Source organism: Urocampus carinirostris, chromosome 11, assembly GCF_059441175.1.
Source record: "Urocampus carinirostris isolate Australia breed hairy pipefish chromosome 11, RoL_Ucar_1.0, whole genome shotgun sequence".
Classification (NCBI taxonomy): Eukaryota; Metazoa; Chordata; class Actinopteri; order Syngnathiformes; family Syngnathidae; genus Urocampus; species Urocampus carinirostris.
Window position 1 is genome coordinate 28,100,461 of NC_142359.1, and position 27,740 is coordinate 28,128,200.

The window sequence follows — 27,740 nt, forward strand, 5'->3', positions numbered from 1 at the left end:
GCACTGATTGGGACATGTTTAAATCGGCTGCCACTTACAACAACAAAATAAATATAGATGAGTACGCCATTTCTGTGTCAGCCTATATCAGTAAATGTGCAGAAGACGTCAGCAATACCAAAACTATATGCACCCGTGCCAATCAGAAGCCCTGGATGACTGCTGAGATACGCAAACAACTAAAAGTACGGAACCTTGTCTTTAAATCTGGTGACATGGAGGCGCTGAGATCAGCGAGGGCTAACCTGAACCGTGCTATCAGACTAGCAAAGCGAACGTACAGTCAAAAAATCCAGGAACGTTTCCTCAACAAAACCAACACCAGGGATATGTGGAAAGGCATTCAGGCCATTACCAAATACAAGCCAACCACCGCCCCAGTGCAGGACACTAGCATGGACTTTCTGAATGACCTCAACAAATTCTTTGGAAGGTTCGAGGCACAAAACGGCACCACTGCAGCGAAAGCGGTTCCAAATCAGGACGAAAGAGCACTCCACCTGGACTCATCTGACGTGAGGAAGACCCTGAGAAGGGTCAACACAAGGAAGGCTCCAGGCCCGGACAACATTCCGGGGCGGGTACTTAGGGAGTGCGCCGATCAGCTGGCTTGTGTACTAACAGACATTTTCAACACCTCGCTAGACCAAGCCAAAGTACCATCATGCTTCAAATTTGCCAACATCATCCCAGTGCCAAAGAAACCCCAGATCTTATCATTCAACGATTACCGGCCCGTTGCACTGACTCCTATCATAATGAAGTGCTTTGAGAGACTGGTTAAAGAGCACATCACCTCCAGTCTCCCCTCCTCATTCGACCCCTTTCAGTTTGCCTACAGGACAAACCGCTCCACCAGGGATGCCATCTCCTCTGCGCTTCACCTGAGCCTGACACATCTAGAGGAGAAGAACACCCATGTGCGGATGCTGTTCCTGGACTTCAGTTCAGCATTCAACACCATCATCCCACAACATCTGGTAGACAAGATGAGACTCCTGGGTTTCAACACCCCCCTGCGGAACTGGCTGCTGGACTTCCTCTGTGACAGACCCCAATCAGTGCGGATAGGTCAGAACAGTTCAGATGTCATCTACCTCAGCACGGGCTCCCCCCAAGGCTGCGTCCTAAGCCCCTTGCTGTTCACCTTGATGACACACGACTGCGTCCCTAGGTCCGCCACAAACCACATCGTGAAGTATGCTGACGACACAACAGTGGTGGGCCTCATCAGGGATGACAACGACCTAGCCTACAGAGAGGAGGTGGAGCAGTTGGTGGGCTGGTGCAGGGACAACAGCCTGGTCCTGAATGTTGACAAAACTAAAGAGATCATTGTCGACTTTAGGAAAAACCAGCCCAACCATGCCCCACTTTGCATCAACAACAAGGCTGTGGAGGTTGTCAGCAGTATCAAGTTCCTAGGGGTGCACATTACAAACAAACTCACCTGGTCCGTGAACACTGCATCACTGGTTAAGAGGGCACAGCAGCGCCTGTACTTCCTGCGGAGGATGAGGAGAGCCCACCTGCCCCCACCCTCCCTCATCACATTCTACAGGGGCACCATAGAGAGTATCCTGACCAGCTGTATCTCTGTGTGGTGTGGAGGCTGCAGCGCTACCGACTGGGGTAGTGTGAGGAGGGTAACGAGGACAGCAGAGAAAATAATCGGGACTACACTTCCCTCCATTCAGGACATTGGCCAGAAGCGCTGCCTATCCCATGCTAAGAACATTACCGGGGACCCCTCTCACCCCCATCATGGACTGTTCACTCTGCTAGCCTCTGGGAAGAGGTTCTGCAGTGTGCGGTGCAGGACCACCAGGCTCCGCAATAGTCTAGTCCCCCTGGCCATTAGACTGTTAAATGGTCAATCTAACATATAGTTAACTTAAATCTAAACGGCTGCTAATCTGTCTTTTTGCACTACTGGCAGTTTTTATAGCTTGCCACTCATTGCACATTGCTCTCTGCACTATGGTAATTACAGCGTTATTGTTACAGTGTTAATGTTACTGTGTACCTGACTTGTTAACCTGGCTGCCCATTTTGCACATCTGGTTAGCTACTCTTCTTGCACTATCGGCACTATGGTAAAATACTATACGTAGCCAATTACAATACAACTTTATTTATATCTGTACATTCAAGGAAACTGTGGGGGTCAGATGCATCGACATTTCGTTCTGTATACACGTGTACTAGAATGACAATAAAGTAGATCTGAATCTGAATCTGAATCTGATTTGACTTCTGGCCCTCTGGTGGGCGCTACAGGTTTCTTAAATGAAGAACAAACAGACTCAAAGACAGCTAACAACACCCTAAACAAGGGCACACGACTTATTTGGGAATTGTTGTCACTGCTAAATGTTATTGCGCTACTATTCATAGCGCTATTTTTACGATTCATTGTTTCTCATTGCACTATGAGTATCATTTGGGCCATTCTCTGGGCCCTACGTTGTACTTATTTTTGCCTATTTATTCTGACAGCCTTTTATCTTATTTTCTCTTCAAAGTCTTGATCAAATGTTTATGCTGGAGTGCCATGTCTAATCTTGTTTGCTTACAATGTTTCACGATGATATCAATCAGTATAAAGACAATCTTGATCACGCGGAGCTGACATGTTTAATTACCATATCGCTGCTTTGATACCGAAATATAAAAAAAGAATAAAAAAGAAAAATTGTGCGGTTCGGTCAGTTTGAATCACCGCAGAATGTGCTTTGCAGCACTTGTTTTTTGTTTCACTACAGTGACATCTAGTGGTCAAATATAACACAGTGTCCCTTTCAATAATTCTATGCCATAATGGATAAATATGTTTGCTAAAGCATTGCCTCTTAGTGCCCAAACGTGAAAATATGTTTTTGCCTTGATTTATTTTTAAAAACTCATCAAGGTTTTGGTGCTGCTCATCAGTGAGTATCAACCCTTTGGGGGTGATTTCTGTTTGATATATAAATAAATGGTTGGAGTGGCTTTGATCAGATATTTGTCCCAACATTGATAAAGCCCACTTCCTATATCCGGCAAATAAGAGGGTGTAGGCGGAGCCATATAAGGAGTAGGCGTAATGAAGCAATATGGCGTGTCCTGAGACATGGAGTCCATGGACGAATACTGGCACTTAACTATTAAAAAAATAAGAAAAACATTTACCCAAGGCTATACAAATAAAGTGTGATCATTCTCTATACAAGGCGGCATGGCAGATGGGTGAATAGCATGTAGCCTAATGGTGCGGAGCAGAGTTTGCATGTTCTCCCATGTGCCTGTATTGGTTTCCTTTGGTCACTCCGGTTTCCTCCCACATTCCAAAAGCATGTATGTCAGGTTAACTGGCCGGTCAAATTGTCCCTAGGTGCGAATGAGAGTTTGGATGGTTTTATGTGGATGGTTTTATGCGACGGGCTGGCAACCAGTTTTGGATTGATTATCTGTTAATCCACTGGACTTCGCAAAATGGGGGGCTATTCTAAAGTGACTGAAAACCTCCATCATCAAGTTGCCCAGATGAAAAGGAAAGGGATTACCTTATTAGCCATAGCAAGACAAGTTGATTGTTCCAAATCTGTGATTTCAAAAATATTAAATCTTTACAAAACGTAAAACTACTTCAAGTCGCCCAAGAAGGCTGGTCTTCCTTGGAAAACAATTGCAAGAGAAGACAGGTCACTGCGGAGGATTTTAACGGGTAATCGTTTGCACACTAAAGCTGGAATTGCTCTCCAGTTCAGTGCTGAACATGATAAACATTCGGGACTGAAGGCCCACACTGCAGTGACCGGACCTCTAATTAGGGAAAAAAAAAAAAAGCTAAATTGAGTTTTGCTGAGGAGCATATTGTGTGGAAAGGGGAGAACTGGTCCAGAGTTCACTTCAGTGTTAAAAGCATATTTAATGTGGGTCTGATGGCAAGCATGGTATTCTGCAACATATTGGATTAGACTAAACCTAAATTGTGTAAAAAAATTGGTGAAAGGTGAAGAAGAATGTGTCATGGTTTGGGGCATATTTTCTGCAGCAGGAGTAGGGCCCCTTGTACAGCGACAAGGCTAAGTGAATGCAAATGTTTATTAGAACCTTCTTTAACAGCACATGGTTCCCTATTTGCATTCATCGACCAATCAGCCTTCAGTCGTCATGCAGGACAATGCTCCATGTCACACAGCAAAATGGGTAAATAATTTCTTTGAAGGTGAAAACTTTGAATTAATAGCATGGCCTGCCCACAGTCCTGATCTTACCTCAGTATAGGACTTATGGAAAATTATTGGTGACAAAAACCCACTACAATTACCGAACTGTGGAGGAGTCTGGAAGAAGAATGGACCAAAATAACACAAGAGCAGTGTTAGAAACTGGTGCTATTAGTCATTCACAGCAAAAGCCTTTACACTTATTACTAATTTCTGACTCTTGTAACATTCCGATTTTATTTTTCGATACCAAAGGAATTGTTATTTTCTAATTTTGATAAGTGTGTTTTTAAAAAAATATATATATAAAATTATATATATATATATATATATATATATATATATATATATATATATATATATATATATATATATATATATATATATATATATATATATATATATATATATATATATATATATATATATATATATTATTTATCAATAATAATTATTCAATTTTCTATAACTTTTTCTTTAATTTTGATCTCCAGTGTGTATAATGTGTGCAGTGTAACAGCAAAGTCTGAACACGTTTGTGTGTTTTTGCGTGGGGCGACGCTAGCTTCACAGCGCGAGGACCTCGAGGTCTCGGGGCCTAGCGAGCTGTACAAGTTCTATCCATCACACTCTGACCTTCAATCGAAAAAAAAGGGGGGCGGGGGGAAGAGAATGCACAGGAGAAGGCTGATGCAGAAACACAGTGAAGGGCAGCGAGTGTATCTACACCTCGGTGATGGATTTACTGTGAAACGATTTCTTTATTCTTGGAGGTGGAGGGTGGCCGCCAGCCACTATGCCTGTGTTGAAGGGGAACAAAGGGGGCTGGGGCCGCCTATACCCTGTCAAATGATGCAATCTACACCCTAGCTCAAGGAAAAAAAAATAGAAATAAATAATATACGGTGACAGGAGTCCTTAGAGGGGCTTTGAAAGCAGGCGACTGTCTTTTTTTTTTTTTTTTTTTTTTGCATTCACTCACGGTCATGAAAGCCCCTATGCTACTGTGGGATATTTATTTTGTATAGACTACTTACTAATTCGGTTGGTAAGCCTGTCTTGTCGGATGGAGGAAATAGTCTAAAAAGTAATGTAGCAAGAAAAGTTTTTGCGAATTTACAGCACAGTGTATATATGTTTTTAAGTATTTATACAGTGAAGAAAATAAGTAATTAAACACCCTGCTATTTTGATATTTCTTCCACATAGAAATCATGGAGGGGTCTGAAATTTTCATTGTAGGTCCAATATGAGAGATAAACTAAAAAGAAATCCAGAAATCTCAATACATGATATATATATCTCATCTCATTAGCCGTACCGCTTATCCTCATTAGGGTCGCGGGGGGGCTGGAGCCCATCCCAGCCATCTCCGGGCAGTGGGCAGGGGACACCCTGAACTGGTTGCCAGCCAATCGCAGGGCACACAGGGACAGACAACTCATTCGCTCAATCACGCCTAGGGACAATTTGGACCGGCCAATTCACCTGAAATGCATGTTTTTGGAACGTGGGAGGAAACCGGAGTGCCCGGAGGAAACCCACGCAAGTACGGGGAGAACATACAAACTCCGCACAGCAAGTCTGGAGCTGGATTTGAACCCACGACAGGTTCCCACGACATGAACTGTGCCGCACAAGCGCTAACCACTGCGCCGCCGTGCTGCCCCAAAAATTTAGCCGCAATCCATTATTCCCAATTCCATATTGCTGTTAGTGGGGACTGGCAGAGCGCATTTTTGTCAGCCCTGGCAGCTGTTTTTTCACGTTAACTTCACTAAAAAGTGAACTGCTCTGCTAAGGCTGCAATCTGTTGTCCCTAATCCCATATGGAGGTGAGCGGGGACCACAGAAGGCACTCTTGCCGAAAATGAAACGCGTGGTTGTTGCTACGATTCATTATCCCTGGTTAACCATTGTTGTGAGCATTGGTGGGCAAAACACATTTATTTTTTTCAGTTTGAGCCGCTTAAGCGTGCCATTGTGGCACAGTTGTAGCCGCGATCCATTATCCACAGTTGACTTATGTCTATTGCTTAAGGGAGAGGCCGCATGTTAAACATGAGGGTGAAGCAAATTTGCGGATTTTCGCATATTGAGTAGGTTCTGGTCCCTGTTAACTGAGATGAACGAGGGAGTTGAGAGCACCGGAACCCGTTTTTTTCTTTCTGTTTTCAATTCAATGAAATCGTGATGTTTTGGATTTTAAAGTCATTTAACCTTGCATCTAAATAAATGAGTAAAAATGAATGCTGTTGGTTGTGAACATCCATTGTTTTCTTTTTGTCGCGTTTAGAACACCAACCCAGTCCACGACATGCTCCTGGATGTCATCACCTGGGTGGGCATCCTCCTTTCTCTGGTGTGCCTGCTGGTCAGTCTCTTCACCTTCTGCTTCTTCCGCGGCCTCCAAAGCGATCGCAACACCATCCACAAGAACTTGTGCATCTGCCTTTTTGTCGCCGAGTCGCTCTTCCTTGTGGGGATCAATCGGGCCGACCAGCCGGTAAGACTAATATCTTACAGTTTAAAAAATCTATATATGTAAATCGTCAGTTCAAGTCTGTTTTACATTGTCACTTTATATAATTAATGTTTGCAAAAATATATTACATAATAATAGCAAGAATATTATGTAGTTACTACGCTAGTTTATATCAAATTACACATTATGTATTTTAAAAACTATGAAAATTGAACAATACAATCAGGTAATTTCCATTTTTGTAAATGTTAAACGGTTAGATTCATTTATATAACGTACATTGTGTGTATTTTCACCCATTTTTCTTTTTTCTTTTTCTTAGATCTTTCCATTTTGCTTTTCTCTCCTTTTAAGTCATGAAATCGTTAAATAAACTGTTTTAACCTATAAAATGACGCTCTTAAATGCTAGAAACAAATTCAAACCTGAAATTTATCTCTATCCATTCTGAAAGATGATTTGCATTTTTTGGCTCTGTAGTACAGAAGTTGCTTATTATGAATCTTAAGTAGTCACTAACATCAATACCAATTTGTGTTACTACTGGCATTTTATATTCTTTCAATAAATATTTTGAACACTTTAATCAAATTCCATGAACTTCGTGATTATAAGGCACACCTCTTAAATAATCTGTTGTTAAAGATTCTTCATGTATAAGGCACACTGGACTATAATGCACATTCTACAGTAAGAGTGAAGGTTGCATAAAAAAAGTCTGAACATTTTAAAAATATATATTTTTTTATAATACAAACGATTGGTAAATCTGGTTTACAACTAAAATGAAGTGATTTATTCATGGCCTACAGGGGGCACTTTTGAGTTTTTGGCAATTTTGGGAGATTTAAAGTGCACTTTAATGTCAGTAAAATTTTGCAGTGTAAGTTGTTCTCTTTTTAATCAAATATTTTTAAAGAAATATAATATTAATTTGTGTTAGAGTAAACAAATGTCTCTTAAAACACATCATATTGTCTTATATGCTAAATTTTCGATTGTTTTGGCAAATTTAAGTGTGTTTTCTGGGGGGAATATATTTCTTAAAATAACCCAAATCATCCTCCATATACTAAGGGCTGTTATTTCCAGATTTTAAGGCATACCAGACTTTCTAATGCCTGGCAATTTTGGGATTTTCAGTTTGTTCCTTACAGTTCGGAAAATCTAGTCATTAATGTAGATTGTGCTTGCTTTGGTTTCGCAAATGTTTTCAATTGAACTACAAACGCCTCAAAGAAATTTTTAGAAATGAAATGTAATTTCTAAATACCTCTCTAAAAGTCATATTTCGAAACTTCTTTTGTGCTATTTTGCAAACTGTAGTGGTAAAACGTCAATATTTAATTTAATAATAAGCCAAAAAAATACACAACCCATCGTATAAGTGTGCATTTTTAAAATACTCTAGGTTGAGAACTTATTTATTTGGCATAGCATCAAGCACCTAAAGGCAGCAGACATGATTGTCGCCCATCTTGCTGATACGAGTAGTCCCAAAAGCCAAAAACCCTGTGAAAGGATGTGAAAAAAATGAGAATAAAAATTTTGTAATTTGGTCCCTCCATAGTTATTATTCATTTTGTGCTTTGTAACACTTGTTTTCGGTTGGACTACACAATACAGCAACATCTAGTGGTCAATTGTCTTTATTGTGTCCCTTTAAAAAGTATCTTTTGCTATGTTTTACTTTCCACAAGATTTTATGGGTGTGATTCATGACTCACTCATGGACCACAATTAATGTCCACTCAAGCTTTTACTCAATTTAATTGAATCAATTTCAGGGACAAAATAAGCTAGTAATGTTCAACTGCGCACGTAATTAGTCAGCGCTGTGTACGCGCTATATAATGTTAGAGAGGGAGGCGCCCATGTAAGCATTTTAGCTCAATGGCTTTTACCGGGGATTACGATGATTATTTGGCCGCAGTTGTAAATTGTAACAACACTGCGTACGTTAACATGCAGGCAATAATCTGATTGGAAACAGAATATAGACAGTATTATTTATAGCCATATGAATGCACACAATAATCAAATTAGGGTCTTAGTCCAAATATACCTTTTCTGATTGCAACGATTGGGTTAATAGAATAGAATAGAATAGAATAGAATATACCTTTATTGTCATTGTTACAAATGGGCTAACATATTGTGACAACGAAATTGGGCATGACACTCCAGTTTTACACATAGTGAGGGTATGAGCAAGAAGATAAAGGAACAGAGAAGATAATGTTATAAAACAAGGGGAATAAGGCTATAGTTATAATTTACATGGTATTTACACAACAATGTCAGCATGTGGGATGTTACATACAGGGTTGTCGTGATAACGTTGTATCGTAACGGTTGTGCAATATTGCATTTGGTGCAAAGTCATCATGGTGCAAAAATAGTCCGCATATACATTGGTGCAAGCATAGACATCGTAGTGCAAAAAAAGGAAATGGTCAGACATTGTGCAATTTGAGCATTAAACGTAGTGCAGTCGACATGTGCAAGAACAAGACTTGAGTAACATTATTTTCGTATGAGGTAGTGTTGGCACGAGTTTTCAGTTTTTGTGCGGTGTCTGTTGAGCAGTGAACAAACAGCATGTACGTGAGTACCATTTTACATACGTGTGAGGTATTTTTATTTTTTATTTTTTTGCAACAGTTTTCAGTTGTTTGTGCGGTGTCTGTTTAGGGTGGTAATGGCTGTGGGGAAGAAACTGTCTCTGAGTCTGTTCGTTTTTGCTTTGTGTGACCTGTAGCGCTTGCCGGAAGGCAGCAGGTCGAAGAGATGGTGGCCGGGGTGAGAAAAGTCCTTGACGATGTTTTCTGCTCTGCTGAGGTAGCGAGAGCAGGCAATGTCCTCCAGACTGGGCAGAGAGCAGCCGACGATTCTCTGGGCTGTTTTTATGATCCTCTGGAGCTTTTTCCTGTCTGCTGCTGTGCACCCCGCATACCACACCGTGATGCAGTATGTTAGGATGCTCTCCACTGTGGCTTTGTAGAAAGACACCTGCAGCTGCTGTTTTAGGTTATTTTTCCTGTGGTCATGAAGTGCCCAGAAATTTGAACGAGTGGACTCTCTCTACGCAGTCTCCTTTTATGATGAGTGGTGCTGGATTCCTGCTATTCCTTCTGAAATCCAGAATCAGTTCTTTTGTTTTTGTTGTGTTCAATATGAGGTGGTTTTCCGAGCACCACGTTGAAAGTGACTCAACCTCATCCCTGTATGCCGCCTCGTCCCTTTCAGAGATGAGGCCGATCAAGGTGGTGTCGTCAGCAAACTTAATAATAGTGTTTGTGGGGTGGGTCGGTGAGCAGTCGGAGCTGTAGAGGGTGAAAAGCAGGGGGCTCAGTGCACAACCTTGGGGGGAGCCAGTGTTCAGTGTTAGGGTGGGAGAGACGTGGGTACCGAGTTTCACCGACTGTGGGCGGTTGGAGAGGAAGTCCATTATCCAGTGGCAGATGGAGGGAGAGAGTCCTAGGTGTGCAAGTTTCTCCACCAGGATCTCCGGGATAATGGTGTTGAAGGCTGAGCTGAAGTCCAGGAAGAGCATTCTGACGTAGCTCCCCCGGTGGTCCAGGTGTTTCAGCACGGTGTGAAGTGCTGTGTTTATGGCGTCGTCAGTGGAGTGGTTTGCCCTGTAGGCAAACTGGTGGGGGTCCAGTGTGAGTGGCAGGGAGTTTTTGATGTGCCGGGACACTAACCTCTCGAAGCACTTCATGACCACAGGCGTGAGAGCTACAGGCCTGTAGTCGTTGAGGCTTTCCACTGCTGACTTTTTGGGGACGGGAATGATGGTGGAGGTTTTGAGGCAAGGTGGGACGGTCGCCTGTGACAGGGACCGGTTGAAGATGGTGGTGAAGACCCCAGCCAGCGGATTGGAACAGTCCCTGAGTACCCTCCCTGGTACTCCATCCGGGCCAGTTGCCTTCCTGGGGTTTATGGTATTCAGCGCACGCCTGACTTCGTGCTCCTGAAATGTGAGGGAGTTGCTGCTGGTTGTTGATGGGTGTGATGTTGCTGTATGTGGCCTACCAGCTTCAAAACGAGCGAAGAACTGATTAAGGTCCTCAGCTAGTGAAGCCTCAGCCTCAACAGTTGCCAGGTTGTGGCCTCTGAAGTTGGTGATGTGTTGGAGGCCCTGCCACATCCTCCTCGGGTCATTTCCAGCGAAGAGGTGCTCGATCCTCCTTGTGTAGGCTGATTTTGCTTCCTTGATGCCTCTCTTCAGGTCAGCCCTGGCCACCCCGTAAAGAGCCTTGTCTCCAGACCTGAAGGCGGTGTTGCGGTGTTTGAGGAGGGTGCGCACCTCGCTGGTCATCCAGGGTTTTTGATTTGGGTAGTTTTTGACTTTTTTATATACTGTGACTTCATCCGTGCAGTAACGGATGTAGGATAAAACAGTGTCAGTGAATTTCTGGAGGTCATGGTGTTCAAATACCTCCCAGCAAGTTTGATCAAAACAGTCCTGCAGCTTGGAGAGGGCTCCCTCAGGCCACGTTTGTATTGTCCTCGTTACAGGTTTTGTTTTCCTTCGGATGGGGGTGTATGAGGGGGTAAGGGATAGGCATATGTGATCCGAATTTACTAGGTGGGGGAGGGGGGAAGCTTTGTATGCGTTTTTGATGTTGCTGTAAATGCGGTCCAAAGTTTTTTCACCCCTTGTTGCACAGTTCACATGTTGATAGAATTTTGGAAGAACAGTCCTTAAACATGCATTATTAAAGTCGCCAGCGATAATGAAAGCTCCGTCGGGGTGTGCAAGCTGTTGAATGTTTATGGCAGCGAGTAGAAGGTTTAGCGCTGTGCTAGCGTTAGCATCCGGAGGAATGTAAACAGCTATCACAATGAGCACAGTTAGCTCTCGCGGTATATAGAATGGTCTACACGATACCGCGAGAAACTCTAGATCGGGCGAGCAGTGTGCATCAATAATTCTGCTGTTATTGCACCACGCATTATGTACGTAAATGCATAGTCCCCCACCTCTTTTTTTGCCGGAGTCTTCGTTGCGGTCGTATCGGTGTAGCGTGCGTCCTGTTAGCTGAACTGCAGCGTCGGGGATCCGCGGGTCAAGCCATGACTCCGTGATCACAAAAATGTTGCTATTCCGTACGAAGTTGTTAGTAGCTATCCGCAGCTCAAGCTCACTGATTTTGTGTACGATGGATCTGGCGTTGGTCAGGAAGATACTCGGAAGCGCTTGTCGGTGTGGTAGTCTTTTTAGCTTCTTCGCTAGGCCTCCCCGAGAACCTCGTTTTTGTTTACGTTCCCTCCGCCGTCTCCGTCGCTTGTTGGGCGGGCAGGTAACCCAGGGAGATCCCGGTGGTCTTCGTATGTCCTTTGGGATGTTGTTGTTGGTGTTGTAATCGTGAAATGAGTCGAAATCTAATCTTAGACCCAGGTTAATAAGTTCCTGGCGACTTAAGGTGATAGTTGCCGAACAGGTATTTATCAAAGAAAGGATGAGAGATAAAAGAACACTTAAAGTAAAAAGATTTACTGGAGAGCCACGTGAAGCCGCTGCGTATAGTCGCGCCGCCATGTTAAAAAAAAAAAAAAAAAAAAAAAAAAAAAAAATTGGTGGTGTACAAACTTTATAGAGAACGGGCCAGATTTGCTAAACTGAAAATGTGTGAGTGGCCGACTATTCAGTCTGGCATTCTTTGAACGGTCTTTACTGAATTCACCCTCTGTCAAAGGTTTGCAGTGCTTGGCGATCAGCTTTGCAAACTTGTAGCTCGCCTTTGTAGCATTTTATGCTGACCCGTCGGGTCCCGTGAAAAAGTGATGCTGTGTTGTTAAAACAGCTTTCAGTTAACCCCTTAACGTTCCCGTACAGTTAGCCTAAAATCCCAAACTGAAATAATCAGTGAATTTGAGTTGGAACAAACAGAAATAGAAGGGTTTTTTTCTCGCCTGATTTTTACTTATTATTTTACAAATAAATGCCTTTGGATGAAATCAGCATGGGTGAATGCACTTCCTAAATCTCCATATTATTCCTTTCAGTTTTTATTGGCTAAGCAATGTGCCAATAATCATTTGAATCGGTTACTAATGGCTTAAGGTATTCAGAACTAAAGAAGGTGATCTCGCATTTATAAATATAGGCCCTTATAGACTAATACCGGCTGTGGACTATAAACACAAAGCCTGCTGGTCACCTAATGACTCCCAACAATAGGTGTGTGTCACATTGTTTGGATTGAGCGAGGGGGCTGGGAATCTCCTCCTCTGTATCGATGTTCTTGACACCAGCCACCTCCCGTTAAGGGGATATGGCTTTGATGTATTCGTGCATTATCGTGTGTTTTGAAGTAAATATTTTACATAGTTGGATTTACTGGACGGAACTGGATATAAAGAATCCATGTTTGCAAATAACGATTTCATGAGCTGCCATTGGACCTAATGGTGAGCTTCCCTGGCTTTATATTGTGTGGTAGATTTCATTTCAGAGTAAACATGATGTTTCTGTAATCACTACATCTTGAAATAATCACATTATTTTGGTAACGGCCGTCAGAGTGTTAAGTGGGTTAACTTTTTTGGAAGCTGCATGTATCAGTGACTCTTGATATTATTTTTATTAATACAGCCAAAGTCTCTTGGCAAATTAGGCAGTTGCAGTTCTTTCTGATTTTGATGAAAACATACTTAGATTTCCACTTGTCCAGGAAGTGTCGGCCCTTTACAGTCAAGTTTCTTTTTTATTACAGTTGCCATGTAAAAAATGGGGTGGGCCTAAATTATTACAGAAATCCAAAGGGCTGGGTGGTCAAGGGGTGAATGCCATCATCTGGTGAAATGGTGATTTATTGTCGTTCTTGTACAAATGTATTTCATACTGGCGGGTCACATAGTATTCATTTTATGACAGTGGCCACAGGCTAGTAAAAATGTGATCATGGGCCGTAACTGGCCCCCGGCTGGACTTTGGAAATGCCTGTGTGAGTCTTGTCATGTTTCTCCAGCTTTCTGGAAAAAGATCCTTATGTAGTGATATATCTGGGACAATTTCATTCCAACTTTTGACCCACAGCAAAAATGGCGTAGGTTTACACCTATAAAGTGTACTTTATAGCTGAAGTTACAGTTGCATCCATTCTTATATAGTGTAAGTCTGCGCTTTGGACTAGATACGTATGAGCACATCCTGCAAACACAGAATACTCAGCAAAGGAGCTCAATTTGGAGCACGGACAACCAGTGTATTACAGTGAGCGCGGGGCGGCAAAAAGGCAAAAGTCCTGGTGGCTTTTTTTTTGCGGTTCTGTCAATCAAAGTTATCCCTAATCACATATAATTGCGAAGTGAGACCAACAAAGCGCTTTTTGTTAGCTCAGTGGCTCTGTTTTGCCATAATCTCAATTAAAAAGTGAACTACACTCCTGCAGCCGTGATCTATTATCCCTGATTGTATACTGTTGTGAGCGGGGACAAGAAAAAGCGCATTTCTGTCATAGCTCGTGGCTCTCTTTTGCCAAACTGTCAATCACTCATGCGGCAGTGATGCATAATCCTCAATCACATGCTATCAGAATGTAAATAAGTTGAACTGATATTTTCTACTATCTGCTGAACAGGAAAATGTGCTTTTTTAGGTTTACATATTAACATATGTATTTTCATACTGTCCAGTGTAGAGGACTTTGTCGGCTTGCGATACTGTAGCAGATCTATTGACATTATAAAAGACAATTCCCTCACCGGCCATCACCTCTTTGACTTGTTGCCCTCTGGAAAGCGCTACAGGTTCCTCAAAACATGCTCAGGGACTGTTTCTTCGCCAGGGCCATCACCACCCTAAACGTCTGCACAAAACTGTGAAAACAAATATTGCAACTTATTTTGTTTTACTTTTTTTTCCTGCTAAATGAAACTGTCAAAATACATCCCATTGGAGAAAATTGTGATATATATACCTAGTGACTCCTTTTTTTGTGTGTGTGTGTTGCTGCTAAATTATATTGCACTTTTTTTCTGTTGTTCACTTTTTTATCCAGATATTTTGTATTCATGTTTTTCCCTTTAAAGTGTTTATTACATGTTTACCCTTGAGTGCCATGTCTAACCCTGTTGCATACAATGTTTCACGTTTATATTAATGACAATAAAGACAATTCAAATGTAATGTACTAAAAAAAAAAAAAAAATCTTATTTTTTGAAAAAAAAAAAAAAGAAAGTTAGTTCACGCCGAATCTTTTCTGTCTCTTTTATATGGACTTGATCTCGTGAAACTTTGTGCCCTGTGAGATTTTAATACCTAGTTTTTAAAATAAATACAATTAGGATAATTGTCACCATCTATCAGATGGTGATTGTTTTAATATTTGACTTTCTATCAAAATCACTATCTACTAGAGAGAAAAAAGTGTTTTAGGTTTCCTTTTACTTATTTTACTAGAAAAGATAAGAATAAATGTCCTACATTTCTTACAATACAAATCTTCCAACCGGAAAAAAATACATTTGAATTACCTGTTGCTTATACTATTTGTTTTTTTATTTAGTTAAAATCCTGTCTCATTTTCGTGGACTCAATTTCGCGACACATTTTCTCTCTTGAGCTTATTGGATTATCACGAAACATCAACCTGTTGAAGTTATTGGGGTATTTGATGACAAAAAAGACAATGGAAATGATGTATTTTGTCCCCTTTTCTTTTCTTTCAGATCGCTTGCGCCGTCTTTGCCGCCCTTCTCCATTTTTTCTTCTTGGCGGCGTTCACGTGGATGTTCCTGGAAGGAGTTCAGCTCTACATCCTCCTGGTGGAGGTCTTCGAGAGCGAGCACTCTCGTCGACGTTACTTCTACTTGGTCGGCTACGGCGTACCCGCCCTCGTCGTGGCCGTTTCAGCGGCCGTGGACTACAGAAGTTACGGCACGGATAAAGCGTGAGTATCACTATAGAATATTTTCAATAAATGCCTGACTCACACTGCTAACTCAAATCGGCCCAAAATTTTAAAGAGCGCCATAAAATCTGATGTACCTGATGTATCAGAATCGATCGATAGGATTGGAAATGCGCACAGTATTTATATGTGTGTGTTACTGCACGGAGTTTTACGGTATACTTCCGTAATTTTAACAATGATTGATCGATCGATAATAATCACTGGCCCAATTAGCAAAACATTTGAATCCAGATGGTTGCAGAGATTGTGTCAACACCTTACCATTAGACCACCAGACATACAAAAAGGCATTAGAGCTTATCTCATTATCACACATATTTTACGTTGCCAAAAACACTGATTTGCATAGTGCATTCTGATAGATTAAACAGTCTCTCCACATCTTTACCAACCAAAGTTAGAGAATGGAGAAAACAGAAAATATTACAACAAAATACTATACAAGCTGTTATGTATTTATACATATTGAACCGAGTGGTTAGCATCGTTTGTTATCCTTACCACTGATGGTGTATCTGGTTAAGAGTGTGCGACCTCACTGCCGCGATCCGGGTTTGATTCCAGTTGCAAACAATTTTTTATAAATTAAAAAAACATAGCGCTTACTATAGTCTCAATTGGTGCATCATATCCCTGAAAAATATATGACAAAATAATGTTTTTTGGGGGAGTTCACCTTATAATGCAAAAAAATGGTATACATTATCACTCTATCGGCAGAAATGTAAGGTACTTATAAGTTGATTGTTCCTTTTTTAAGATTTTAGCTTGATTTGTTTTAAGTAAAGGTATACAGTTATACTTTTGTACTTGAATGACACTATATTTGACAAATCGGTGTTCGCCCACAAATTTGAGCGATTTCTCCTGGGTATTCAAGCAAAAACTTCAAGCGGCACATTTGCTGGGCCTGGTGGTTCATTTTTGCTGTTGCAATATTTATTATCTCCAATACCATATTCCTGCGAGCGGGGGACTGGCAAAAGGCACTTTTGTTGGAAGGTTTGCAACTCCGGCCCACCTAAAATGAACTGCACTGTTTTGGCTGCGATCACTTATCGCTGACAGTATGATTTTTTTTTTTTTGATTTTTTTTTCTTCGGTTAAAGCCCTCGAAGTGTGTCATTGTGACATACTTAAAACATACTGCACCATTTTGCTTTTTAAAATGAAGAGCACCCATGTGACCGGTTAACTATTGCTGTCAATTGGGGCTTTCAGTACGGTTTTTGGGTTGGGTTGAAGCCACTGAATTGTTCCAATGTAGCCCACCTAAAACGAAATGCACCACTAAGGTCCCGATCCATTATCGCTAGTCGACAAGCAAAGAAGGGTGCAGACAGAGCAAATTTGTGTTAAGCGTGGTGGTTCTTTTTTCCGTTCTTTCTCCTTAAAATAAACAGCACCTTTGTGTTCGAAAGCCATTATCCAAGGTTGACTACTGCAGCAAGTGGGGGCAACAGAACACATGTTAAAATGGGGCGAGGGGTTTTACGGAACCTACTTTGCGGATTTCCGCATTCCGCAGGGAGTTCTGGTCCCCGTTAAGCTCGACAAACAAGGGATTACAGTATTTACTGGGCTTGTCATTTAAACTTTTCCTCCTATCGCTCATAATGTGGTACCACATATGGTATTACTTGTGAGAGTCTCCGTGTCGTTTACGTCCCACTAATGGCTCACACAAGCTGCTTAGTTTCGAGATGGGCAGAGCCTCGCTTGGTGGTGATGGACGGCGATGACTGCTTGCCACCCTCATGTGAATATTTAATACCCGCCATTGGTGGAACAATTACAGGTGGCTTTTGAAGGATGAGGGGAAGTCGTTCAATGACTTGTTACTTTCAATAAACTACAGTGTTCGAATTCAAATTTAAATGATCTTTATTGTCATTGATAACAACAAAGTGAACATTGTTTATGAATTTAGTTGTGACACTCAAGGATAAACATGTAATAAATATAGTATAAAGAAGAATTTTAAGAAGAATAGGAGAATGTTTTCATGGTAGTTATGTAGACTGGACTAAATCGTCAATGCTTTAGAACATTAATAAAATAAAAAAGATTTCAATGACATTATCAGCAACACAATTCCAAAATAAGAGCTGAGAAATGAAATATAAATATTTATTTTCTATACAGAGGCTAGACATATACTTTTTTCATTCTTGTGAAGGTATTAAAAAAATACTGAAATGTACAAATAATAATGAGAAATACTGAAAAGTATGTGAAACTCCTGAAAAGTGAAAACACTGTATACTTTTCTTCACAGTCTTGTGTTAAGGGTGGTAATAGGCCTGGGGAAAACTTTCTATAAACCAGGTAATATGCTGGATTAAAGAATAGTAATAAGTACATATATTCCTGAAGAAGTACTAAAAATTACAAAAATCATTGAAGATGTTAAACATTACACAAAAGTATTTAAAAAAGTACAAAAAAGTACTGAAAATCACTAAAGATATGAACAATTATATATAAGTACATAGAGCACAAACAAGGTCTGAGTAATATTAAATACTACTGATAAGTGTGAAAATAAACTTATTTCCTATGCATAGGACTTTTTCTCCTCACAGTTTTGTGTCCTTGTTTAGGGTGGTGATGGTGCTGGAGAAGAATTTGTATCCGAGCCTGTTAGTCCGTGACATTAAAAAGTATGAAAAAGCACAAACAGCCCTGAAAAAATACTAGAAAAATTACAAAAAGTACTAAAAAACTATTCTAAAGTATAAAACAAGGACTTAAAATTTCAGTATGTTTTATGACGTCTTGTACTCAAATCTATGGAAAATTACTGAACATGGTAAAATTTGGTTGTCTAAGGTAGGCTAAGGTTTTCTGCTCACAGTCTTGCTTGTTTAGGGTCGTGATGGCCCTGGGAAAGTAAAACTGTCTCTGAGCGTGTTAGCCTGTTTGATTAAAACATGTGATTAAGTACAAATAGTACTAAACAATTAGTAAAGATTACATAAGTGCTGATGAGTGTGAAAAGTACTGAAAGTTATCAAAACGTACAAAAAAGTACTGAAAATGATAAAAAGTACAGAAAACTGTGAAAATGTACTTGTTTTAAAATACCTTGATGTCTCGTGTGAATTAAAAAAATTCAAAAATGTACTAAAACATACTGATGTGGTCTAACAAGCACCAGTGTTGAAAAGTACAAACAAGTACTAAAGAGTAAAACTATACAGCGTTGCCTCAGCTTTCGAATGCCACAACAGCACCCTGCTTGAAATTGATTACTATAAATTTGTCAGGTAAAAAAAAGCTTCAATTTCCTTTTACTATTTTTTGCAAATTTATAAATATTGTATCACATATATTTCCTGTGTTTTTCAGTGGTATATCAAAAAAAGGAGTTTATTGTCATTTTTCATAGCTCATGTAATGTTGCAGTCTACAGTTTTAAATGAGTGTGTTGTGTTTTTGAGAGATTTGGAGTTGCTTGAATTGAAATTTTCCTAGTATAAAAATGTTTCAAGTGAAAATTAGTTAAAAGTTTACTGGAAAAAAACGTGCTGTTATAATTTTGTAGAATAATACATCTGCAAAAATATGATTTCATCTTGTGCATAATGTTATATCATTGTTGGTAATGTGATTTCCTTTTTTTCTTCTTTCATCTTTCTTTCATTTTCATTGTATTTATTCCGGCTTCTGTTTCTTTTTTTCATGTTTGTCTTTTTTCTTTTATTTTTTCTTCATTCCGCCTGATAAGTCAGTCCATGAATAGTGTTACTTAATAATTCGTAACATTGGATTAAAGCAACAAAAACAACCGTTTTAGTGAGCCAAGCAGAAAAATCCTGTCCTCTTAGAAAGAGTTGAAATTCCCAACTCTACTACGAACTATTCCTTTCATCAAATGTTAAAGTAAACTGTCAGGACTAGAACAGGAACAGGACCCAATTTCTCACCAGTTTTATTGAAGGAAAGCGGAAGGGCTGCGCCCACGATCCGGTGTTCGCTGGAGGGAGGAAGCAAATCGCTCTTGTACTCGTGATCCGAATACGGAAGTGGATCTTCCGTAGCGAGCGATGGTGGTGTCAGGGACGGAAAAGCCGGTCGATTGCCGGGACAGGATAGCAAAAACGTGGTCGGGGACAGAAACGGGTCGTAAGCCAGGACGGGAGAGCAGATGTGGTCGGATCAAAAAACGGGTCGTACGTCGTAACGGGAGAGCAGACATGGTCAGGAGCAAAACAGGTCGTAGCCGGAGACAGACGGGATCAAAAACAGGACAGGTGGGAGTCATGGTCGAATAACGCTTGCCTAGTATTCACTGAGGTTTGCAGCTGGACTGACAACAGGGGACAGACAGGACTGGGTTTAGATACTTACAGGGAGCCAATCAGACCCCACGGTGGTTGGCGCCAAATGAGCAGGCACAGCTGAGTCCCTTCAGTAATCATGACATAAACTGGTCAAAGACGTCTCCTCGGTGTTTCGTATTTAGAGCGCATGCGTCAAATCGTCGTTTTGCTCGCCTGCCCGCACACTTAAAGATGATGGCAACCAAGCGCCATAACAAAAATGTTTGATACTTGGCGACATTGGCGCCGCGCCATTTTCCTCCGAAATGCTCCTGCGCACACCTGATGCCAGGAGCAAAATGCCAACCGCTATCGGCATTGCACCACTGCAGCCGTCTTCCCATTATAACTCACTGTGATGCCGTATGCTTTTCATTGTTGCTCTGTTGATGGACAGCACGAACTTTTGTTCCAGGTTTACATTCCTAGAAAACAAAAAACAGACAGTTCCAAACAGCCCACCTTTTTTCTGGTTACTGAAGGAATATGCATTGGAAAAAGTAACAAGGGGGGCTAGGGGGTAGAAAAAACTTGATGCTCTCCAAAAGTCTACCTGGTGGAGGCAGAAAAAGATGGCATGCCTGCAGCTCCTGCCACCCACCGAGTCGTTAAATCTGTCTGGTGTCTGATGGAAGGAGGGAGGGCAAAAGCGAAAAACAACACCTTCCTCGCGATTTATAACGGAAGTGCACACGCCGTTTGGCTTTGAAGAGGTGCCAGCGTGTCTTTTTGTGCGGCTTTTCCTCTCGGTGACGCCATGCGTGTGTGTTTTACTCCTGGCCCTCGTCATCAATGTCTGTCACTTTTGATAAAGCCGTTCTCTCTTTTGAAAAGTGCCGTCGAGCCTTCGGGAGACAAAATGTCCAACCGGCGTAAACACGTTGTTTGCAAGATTTTTGAAAGTGTCAGTTTATTTTCCGAAGAAAGGTTTTGAGGACATATTCTGAAATTTCGAGAGTTTATAAATAATTAAATACAAACGTATGCCGTATAAATAGTTGAACACATAGATAAATCATGTAATGCCTAAATATATGACATCAATGCAATTTATTCATTAATTTATGCATTTTTTTCAATCATTTGGTTGTGTGTTTTGTCTTTTGTATTTTATGGGAACAAAATGTTATGCAACTGAGGGGGCTGGCTTAGTTTTTTACCTATTGGTCGATTAACAAGTGCAACTATCAACTGCAAGGCCTTTCTTCATCACAGATCAATGAATAAGTGAAAACCGCAAGAAACCCGGACACCATCTCATTTGAGTAAAATGTTGTTGTGTCAAAATACATTAGAAAAATAAATCAAGAAATAATGGGGAAAAATATAAAATTAATTACAAAATATATGATAAAATACACAACAAATAAATGGCTAAATTCTTTACAAAGTACATAACTGTCAGGACCAGAACAGAGACAGGACCCACTCGCGTAACGTTACTCAACGTTTTATTAGGAAGAAGGGAACGGATTGCACACACGATCCGGAGACCGCTGGTCGCAGGGAGTGGGTTGTTCAGACGCGGAAGTGGTATTTCCGTGGCGAGCAATGGCGGTGTCAAGAACGAAAAAATGGGTCAGTAGCCGGGATAGGAGAGCAAAAACGTGATCGGGATCGGAAACAAGTTGAAAGCCAGGAGAGTAGACTTGTTCAAGATAAAAAATGGTTCGTTATTCGGGACGGGAGAACAGACGTGGTCGATTTCAAAACAAGTCGTAATTCGGGACGGGAAAGCAGACGTGGTCAAAATCAAACAGATCGTAACGGGAGAAAAACAGGAGCAAAAACACGGGATAGGCGAAAAAGGGCTTGCCGTGTAAAACAGAGATTCGCAGACGAACCAACAAAAGGGAACTGACAGGACAAAGTTTAAATACTGACAGGGAGCCAATCCGTCAACAAGCTGCAGCTGGCGCCACACGGGCGGGGCCAATTAGGCGCCATGGCAACCGTGACACACACCGGTGCGGCCAATTGGGCCCCAATGCAACCATGACACATAACAAATTCAAACTAATGACAAAATAAACACAGAAAAAAAAAATATAAAACAAAATACACAACAAAATACATGACCAAACAAATGACAAGATTCAAGAAAAGATACAAGACGAAATAAATACTGAAATAAATACTGGAATAAATAAATTTAAAAAATCCCTAAAAAAACAGAATAGATCGCATTTGTGTCAAATATTTAGGTATTGCGTGATTTGTTGATGTTTTGATTTATTTATATGGCATATTGTTGTCCGTATATATGCATGTGTACATTTATTTCTGCATTAGCAGGATTGCTCCTCCATTGAACTAAATAACGTTCTCTTCAGGAATAAACCAGAGCTAAAATTCCTAGGCGACTAGTGGAGTTGGAGTACTGACTATAAGTTTTTGCCGTGCCTGAAGGGGTTTGCCTTTGATCCTATTTGCCGATGGACTCAACTGCAAAAATTTAATTTGTACCTCACTGGTAGAACATGTTCCTGATATGAGGTACAGTGAAAGCTTGGTACTCGAACGACTATATGCCTATCAATCAGTATTTGTATTTTTGTTGTCTTTTATTTTTGCTTATAATGGGTCCAAAGAAAGTGAGCGATAAGGGAAGAATCAGAGGAATATACTGAGAACAACCATCGAATTGAAGCAGGATATGCTTACTATGTGTGAGAATGACATACGAGTGTCTGCCATTGAAATGCTGCAGTCAATGGTTTGAATTAGTTTTAGATTTGTATCTTTATTATATGTCATCTTTATTATCTACACATGTACTAAGACATCTATAATTAGTTAGGTATGTAGTTGAAAAAGAAAAAATACTGGTGAAGAGCTTAAAATACAACATTTTTAACCTATTTACTGTACCTTCCAGCGGTGCTTTAATGGCAGACACCCATGCACCATTTAACCTTTTCTTCTTTTACTTGTTGTCAGTTTTCTTTCCCCTATCTTTTTCTTTCTTGGGACTATTATTATGCGCAGACAAAGGAAATAAAACAAAGCAAATCACAATATAATGAGATGTGGTCTCTCTCAAACGCATTGATTGACTGAACAGGAAGAAAGGGTTGAGCAGGGCACTATCGGCATCAACTGTCTTCTTATAATGATTTTGCCCAGGCAAAGGCCCACGGCCCACTTTTGGGTTAAGAAAAACTGTCTTATAAGACATCGTTGCTAACTTTATTTTAGCCAAAAAGTATATTGGGATTTATTTAAACTAGAACAATGACACGTGAAATCCTTCCGCCGATGATTTAAGATTGTATTTTGCAGTGTGTAGGTGCACTTAAAACATACCAAATGGCAGAAAGGTTTGCTCATTTGAAGTTAAGTTTTTTTCTAGTTTTCAGAAATTTAATTTGTTTTTGAGTAAAAAACAAAATGTATCCTTCGGGTTTTTGTTTTTGTTTTTTTTTTCGAGCACATGGTAGATTATTTTGCCCGTTATAAGAAACATCTATGATATACAAGGTGCTAGATGTGATACAGGGCCTATTATTTTTTGGCTGGGGTTGCTGCAGCCTGCCTTTGTGGACCGTCTAAAATTAACTGCACTGTGTTGGCTGCTATACCATATACCCGGCCCACCAGTGCTGAGAGGGTGGCAAAAAAACAAATTGTTGCATTTGTGGAAGCTCTTTTTTTGCGCGCTTTCCACTTAAAATGGATAACAGCCGTGTGGCGGGGTGTTCTGGTCCGCATTAACTGGTATTACAGCATTGAGATTTCTAGTCAGGAGAAACAAATCACTCTACATTTAACTTACTTACAAGTCAAATCCATGCAAGTGTTGCTCCTTTTTTTTGCAAAAAAAACTTGCAAAAAACTTGGAAGTCCAGCCTTTGAAATAATTTCCAGACGAGTCCCTTGACAAAAGATGAAGAGCGCTGTCGCCCACACGTCTGGTTTAATTTCCCTTTAACTTTACCCTATCCTCACTTGCCATCCACCAGAGAAAATAAATGGACAGACTGCTTTAGTTTGACACTGTAAACATTCAGGGTTCAAACATTGCTCTGAACTTGTGAAAAAAAAAAAAAAAGATATTGATTTGTTTTTGCCTGCCTTGACCTAATAAAACATGAGTAAGTTATGGTCAGGTTTACCCACAGTGCTTTAAAAGCCTGGCACGCCAAGATACCAAGTTTTTGGTATCTTCACCGGGTTATCAATGTATAGTAATATTTAAACTTGAGTATTCCTATTGAAAAATCCAACCCAAAACAGAAAAAAATTATAAACCAACCTGGTCGTATTACATTCCGAGTTTGTCCCAGCCCCCAGTTGATTAAATAATTTAACAATTTGTTCCTGGCCAAATCCTGGCAAAGTTTTTACCCTATGAAAGGACATTAGATGGCGGGGATAGCAAATCCAGGTCGAGTGAGTAAAACTGCTTTAGTTTTGGTTTATGTATTTGCTCAATGGAAGCTTAACCATCTTTTAATACTGGGTAGAGTGAAACAACCTGTGGCCAAAGCCAACGTCTGAGAAGGTTCAGATTTTATGTACCTTCTGCAACTACCTTGTTAGTAATAAAAAAAAAAAAATCAGGGATTCTCAACCATGGTCACTAAAATTACCTAGTAAAGTGGAAAGACCCTTGGCTAATGCCAAACTCTTAGGAGGTTTGTACATTAAGAACCTTCTGGAGCTACCTCTACCAATTGAGAGAAACATGAGACTGGGATTCCTAAGCATGGTCACTGATTATGAAAATGTACTAGAAACTATAAAAAGTAACAGATTGCACTGGCAATTATGGAAAATACTCAGTTTTTATATATAGGCAAGCTATTTTCTCACTGTCGCGTGTGCTTGTTTTGGGTGGTTATAACTCTGGGAGGAAACTGTCCGAGTCTGTTAGTTCTCTTTCTTGATTCTTTAGTGGGGTGATGGCCCTAGGGAAATAACTCTCTTTAAGTATGTTAGAGCTCGTATGTGGTTGTGGTAATGGCTCTAGGAAAAAATTTAGTCCAATTGTCTTCTCGTGTGCTTGTTTAGGGTGGTCATGGCTCTGGGGAAAAACTGTCTTTAAGTTCCTTTAGTGCAGTAAGACCTCGGTTATCGCGGTTAATGGGGACCAAAACCACCCACGAAGTAGCGGCGCACCTTCAAAAAAATGTTTTTTTTTTTTAATATATTTTTTTTAGACTCGGTTAATGGGGAGCAAAACCACCCGCCAAAAGTGAAAATCTGCAAAGTAGCGGCGCCCCTTCAAAAAGAAAAAACAAAAAAAAAAGAATTTTTTTTTTTTAACCATTACAGGCCGCAAAGCTCTGAAGCCGCAAACGTCGAACCGCGAAGTAGCGAGGTCCCACTCTACTCTTGTGTGCTTGTTTAGGAGGGTGATGGCTGTGGAAAAAGAAAATGTTTTAGAGTTTGTTTGTCATCTTGTCTGACTTTCTATGTTGGTGATGGCCCTGAGGAATAGAAGAATAGAATGGAAGAATAGAATTTACTTTTATTGTCATTCTTTGTAACCATGCACACAGAACAAAATGTCGATACACCTAACCCGTACAGTTCAACTGTAGCGAGCTGATGAAGCCGCAGCCAAACAGGGCGCAGCCATTTTAGTCATTAGGTGACCAAACCCCCCAATTCCAACCCTTAATGCCGAGCGCCAAGCAGGGAGGCAATGAGTACCAATGTTGTAAGTCTTAAGTATGACTCGGCCGAGGCTTGAACTCGGTAGCCTAGCGGGCGCCCTACCATCTAGGCTTCCCAGCTGGTACCGGTTACCGTCTCTGAGACTGTTAGTCCTCATTTTAAGGAAGCTATAGCACCTGCCAGAGGGCAGCATGTCTAATAGGCAGTGGTTGGTGTGACAGAAGACATTAATAATGCTGTCGGCAAAGTATTTCGGACTAGGCAGACTATGGCTCATGATGTTATTGGCTGTGTATATGACTCCCTGTAAGGTTCGTCCAGCATACCTCACTGTATGCCAGTATGGTATCCAATCTGTCTCTGTGAAAGGATACCAGCAGCTTTACTCGCAGCGATCACAACTGTGAACTTTAAGGTTCATTTCCCTTGACTCTTCCACGAATGGTGAAGGGGAAGTCATTTAAGACCTGGCAAAAATGTATGTGTCTATCTACGGCACAGAGAGGAGATTAGACAATTAATAATTCAAACCATGAGTCACATTCCATCTCTGTGCATCTGTCAACTCGCTGCTTCCTATTCTTGTACTTCTCTCTGTTTTCTGTGTTAGGAGGTTATAGTTCCAGAGCGAAGGGTTTGAGGGGGGAATTGTGTGCTTCTATTATTGTCGTAATTGTGTCGCGCACCCTGAGCTTGTAAGACGCTCTGTCACTGTGGTTTTACCGCCGAGGGTCCGGGTCGAGGTCGAAGCAATTCCTTTGCAGCGATACAGTCGGGATTCAATTTGGGACTAATTGAATCGTCCATAAATTATCATCTGTGACGGTAATTTGCTACCTTAACCCGACAAATTGAAAGCAAATCGAGCAGAGCTGTGGTCTTTATCTGCTTTTATGTTTGGTCCGACGGCCATTTTTTCGCTTTGTCAGCCAATTTGACAAACCGTAGTGTTTTTTTTTTAAGTGCAAGGGGAAACATTTTGCTCGCGATTCCCTCTTAATGCTGACCAAATGTCTTTTTTTTTTTTTTTTTTTTAGATCTTCTCCTTAAAGGGACAGTGTGCATTATTTGACCACAAGATGTCACTGTTTTATGTCACAAAACAAGCAAGAATACAACCACGGAGACTCAAAGTGACCAACCCAATTTTCCTTTTTTTTTTTTTGCTCAGCCTTTCGCTGTTTTTTTTGTAGCAGCACGATGCCAGACAAGGTTGTTAGCTCCTTTTAGATGAAGCTCATGTTTGGTAAACTAAAAAAAGCTTATTTCTTGACCTGGGTATTAAAAACATCCACCTTTTTGATAGTTTATTTACTCTTGCTTATTTTCAAATGATTGTATATTTGAATATTGTACACTTTTTTACCACTAGGGGCGCGAAATAATACATCCTGTAATGTCCATTTAAGTTATGTTTACCCTTTTAACATAATGTTATCCTATTGACAAAATAAGTAGCTTATTTCAACTCAATTCCAGCAAAGCTAATTTAGTTTGTTTCAGCCAATATAAAATAGAAAATACTTCTTAAAATGGGCAAAATAATCTGCTGTATGAGACAATATTCTTCATTTGAGCATATTTACTGTGTTTTTATGAAACAAGATAAAGTCACTTAAAACAATGTTCTTAAATGTTCTTAAAATGAGCAAAATCCCTTTTATAAAACACAAAATTAAATCGTTTTAAACATCATTTTTCAGGAAAAAAAAAGATAAAATATTTAAAAACAAAAAAGACATACACTTCAAATTAGCAAACATTTTTCTATATTGGAAGGAACAAAAGCGGGTGATGAGGTGCTTAACATGTTCGGGTATTTGGGTTGGCTATGGTCCAAAAACATGTTTAGTGTGTGCTTTTTGGTACTTTTTTATTTTCTTTGTTTTGGTGTACGTGTTTGTCTTGCTGTCGGTCACCCCTCCTCAGGAATATGACCAGGGTGGATAGATAGATAGACAATATTCACTTATCAAGCAGACATTAGACAATAGAAATATTTCTTCAGATGAACAAAATAATATGATGTTTAAGACAAGATTGCTTATTTCAAGCAAGTTTGCTCTTCAAGAAGCAAGAGGACATATCTTAAAATAAGAACAAATATACAAGAGGTCTGCTATGTAATACAATATTAACTTATTTTAAGCATTTATTTAAGAAATAATA

General features: G+C 40.3%; 1 protein-coding gene across 1 annotated transcript in view; it reads left to right on the forward strand.

The window, feature by feature from the left end:
• The window catches only part of LOC148356997 (adhesion G protein-coupled receptor L3-like), a 282,571-nt gene that overhangs the window by 217,826 nt on the left and 37,005 nt on the right, over positions 1–27,740 (forward strand). Inside the window, exons 17-18 of the mRNA XM_088348691.1 lie at positions 6,508–6,717; positions 15,380–15,600. Coding sequence (XP_088204817.1) covers positions 6,508–6,717; positions 15,380–15,600 — 431 coding nt within the window. The remainder of the gene's footprint in view (positions 1–6,507; positions 6,718–15,379; positions 15,601–27,740) is intronic.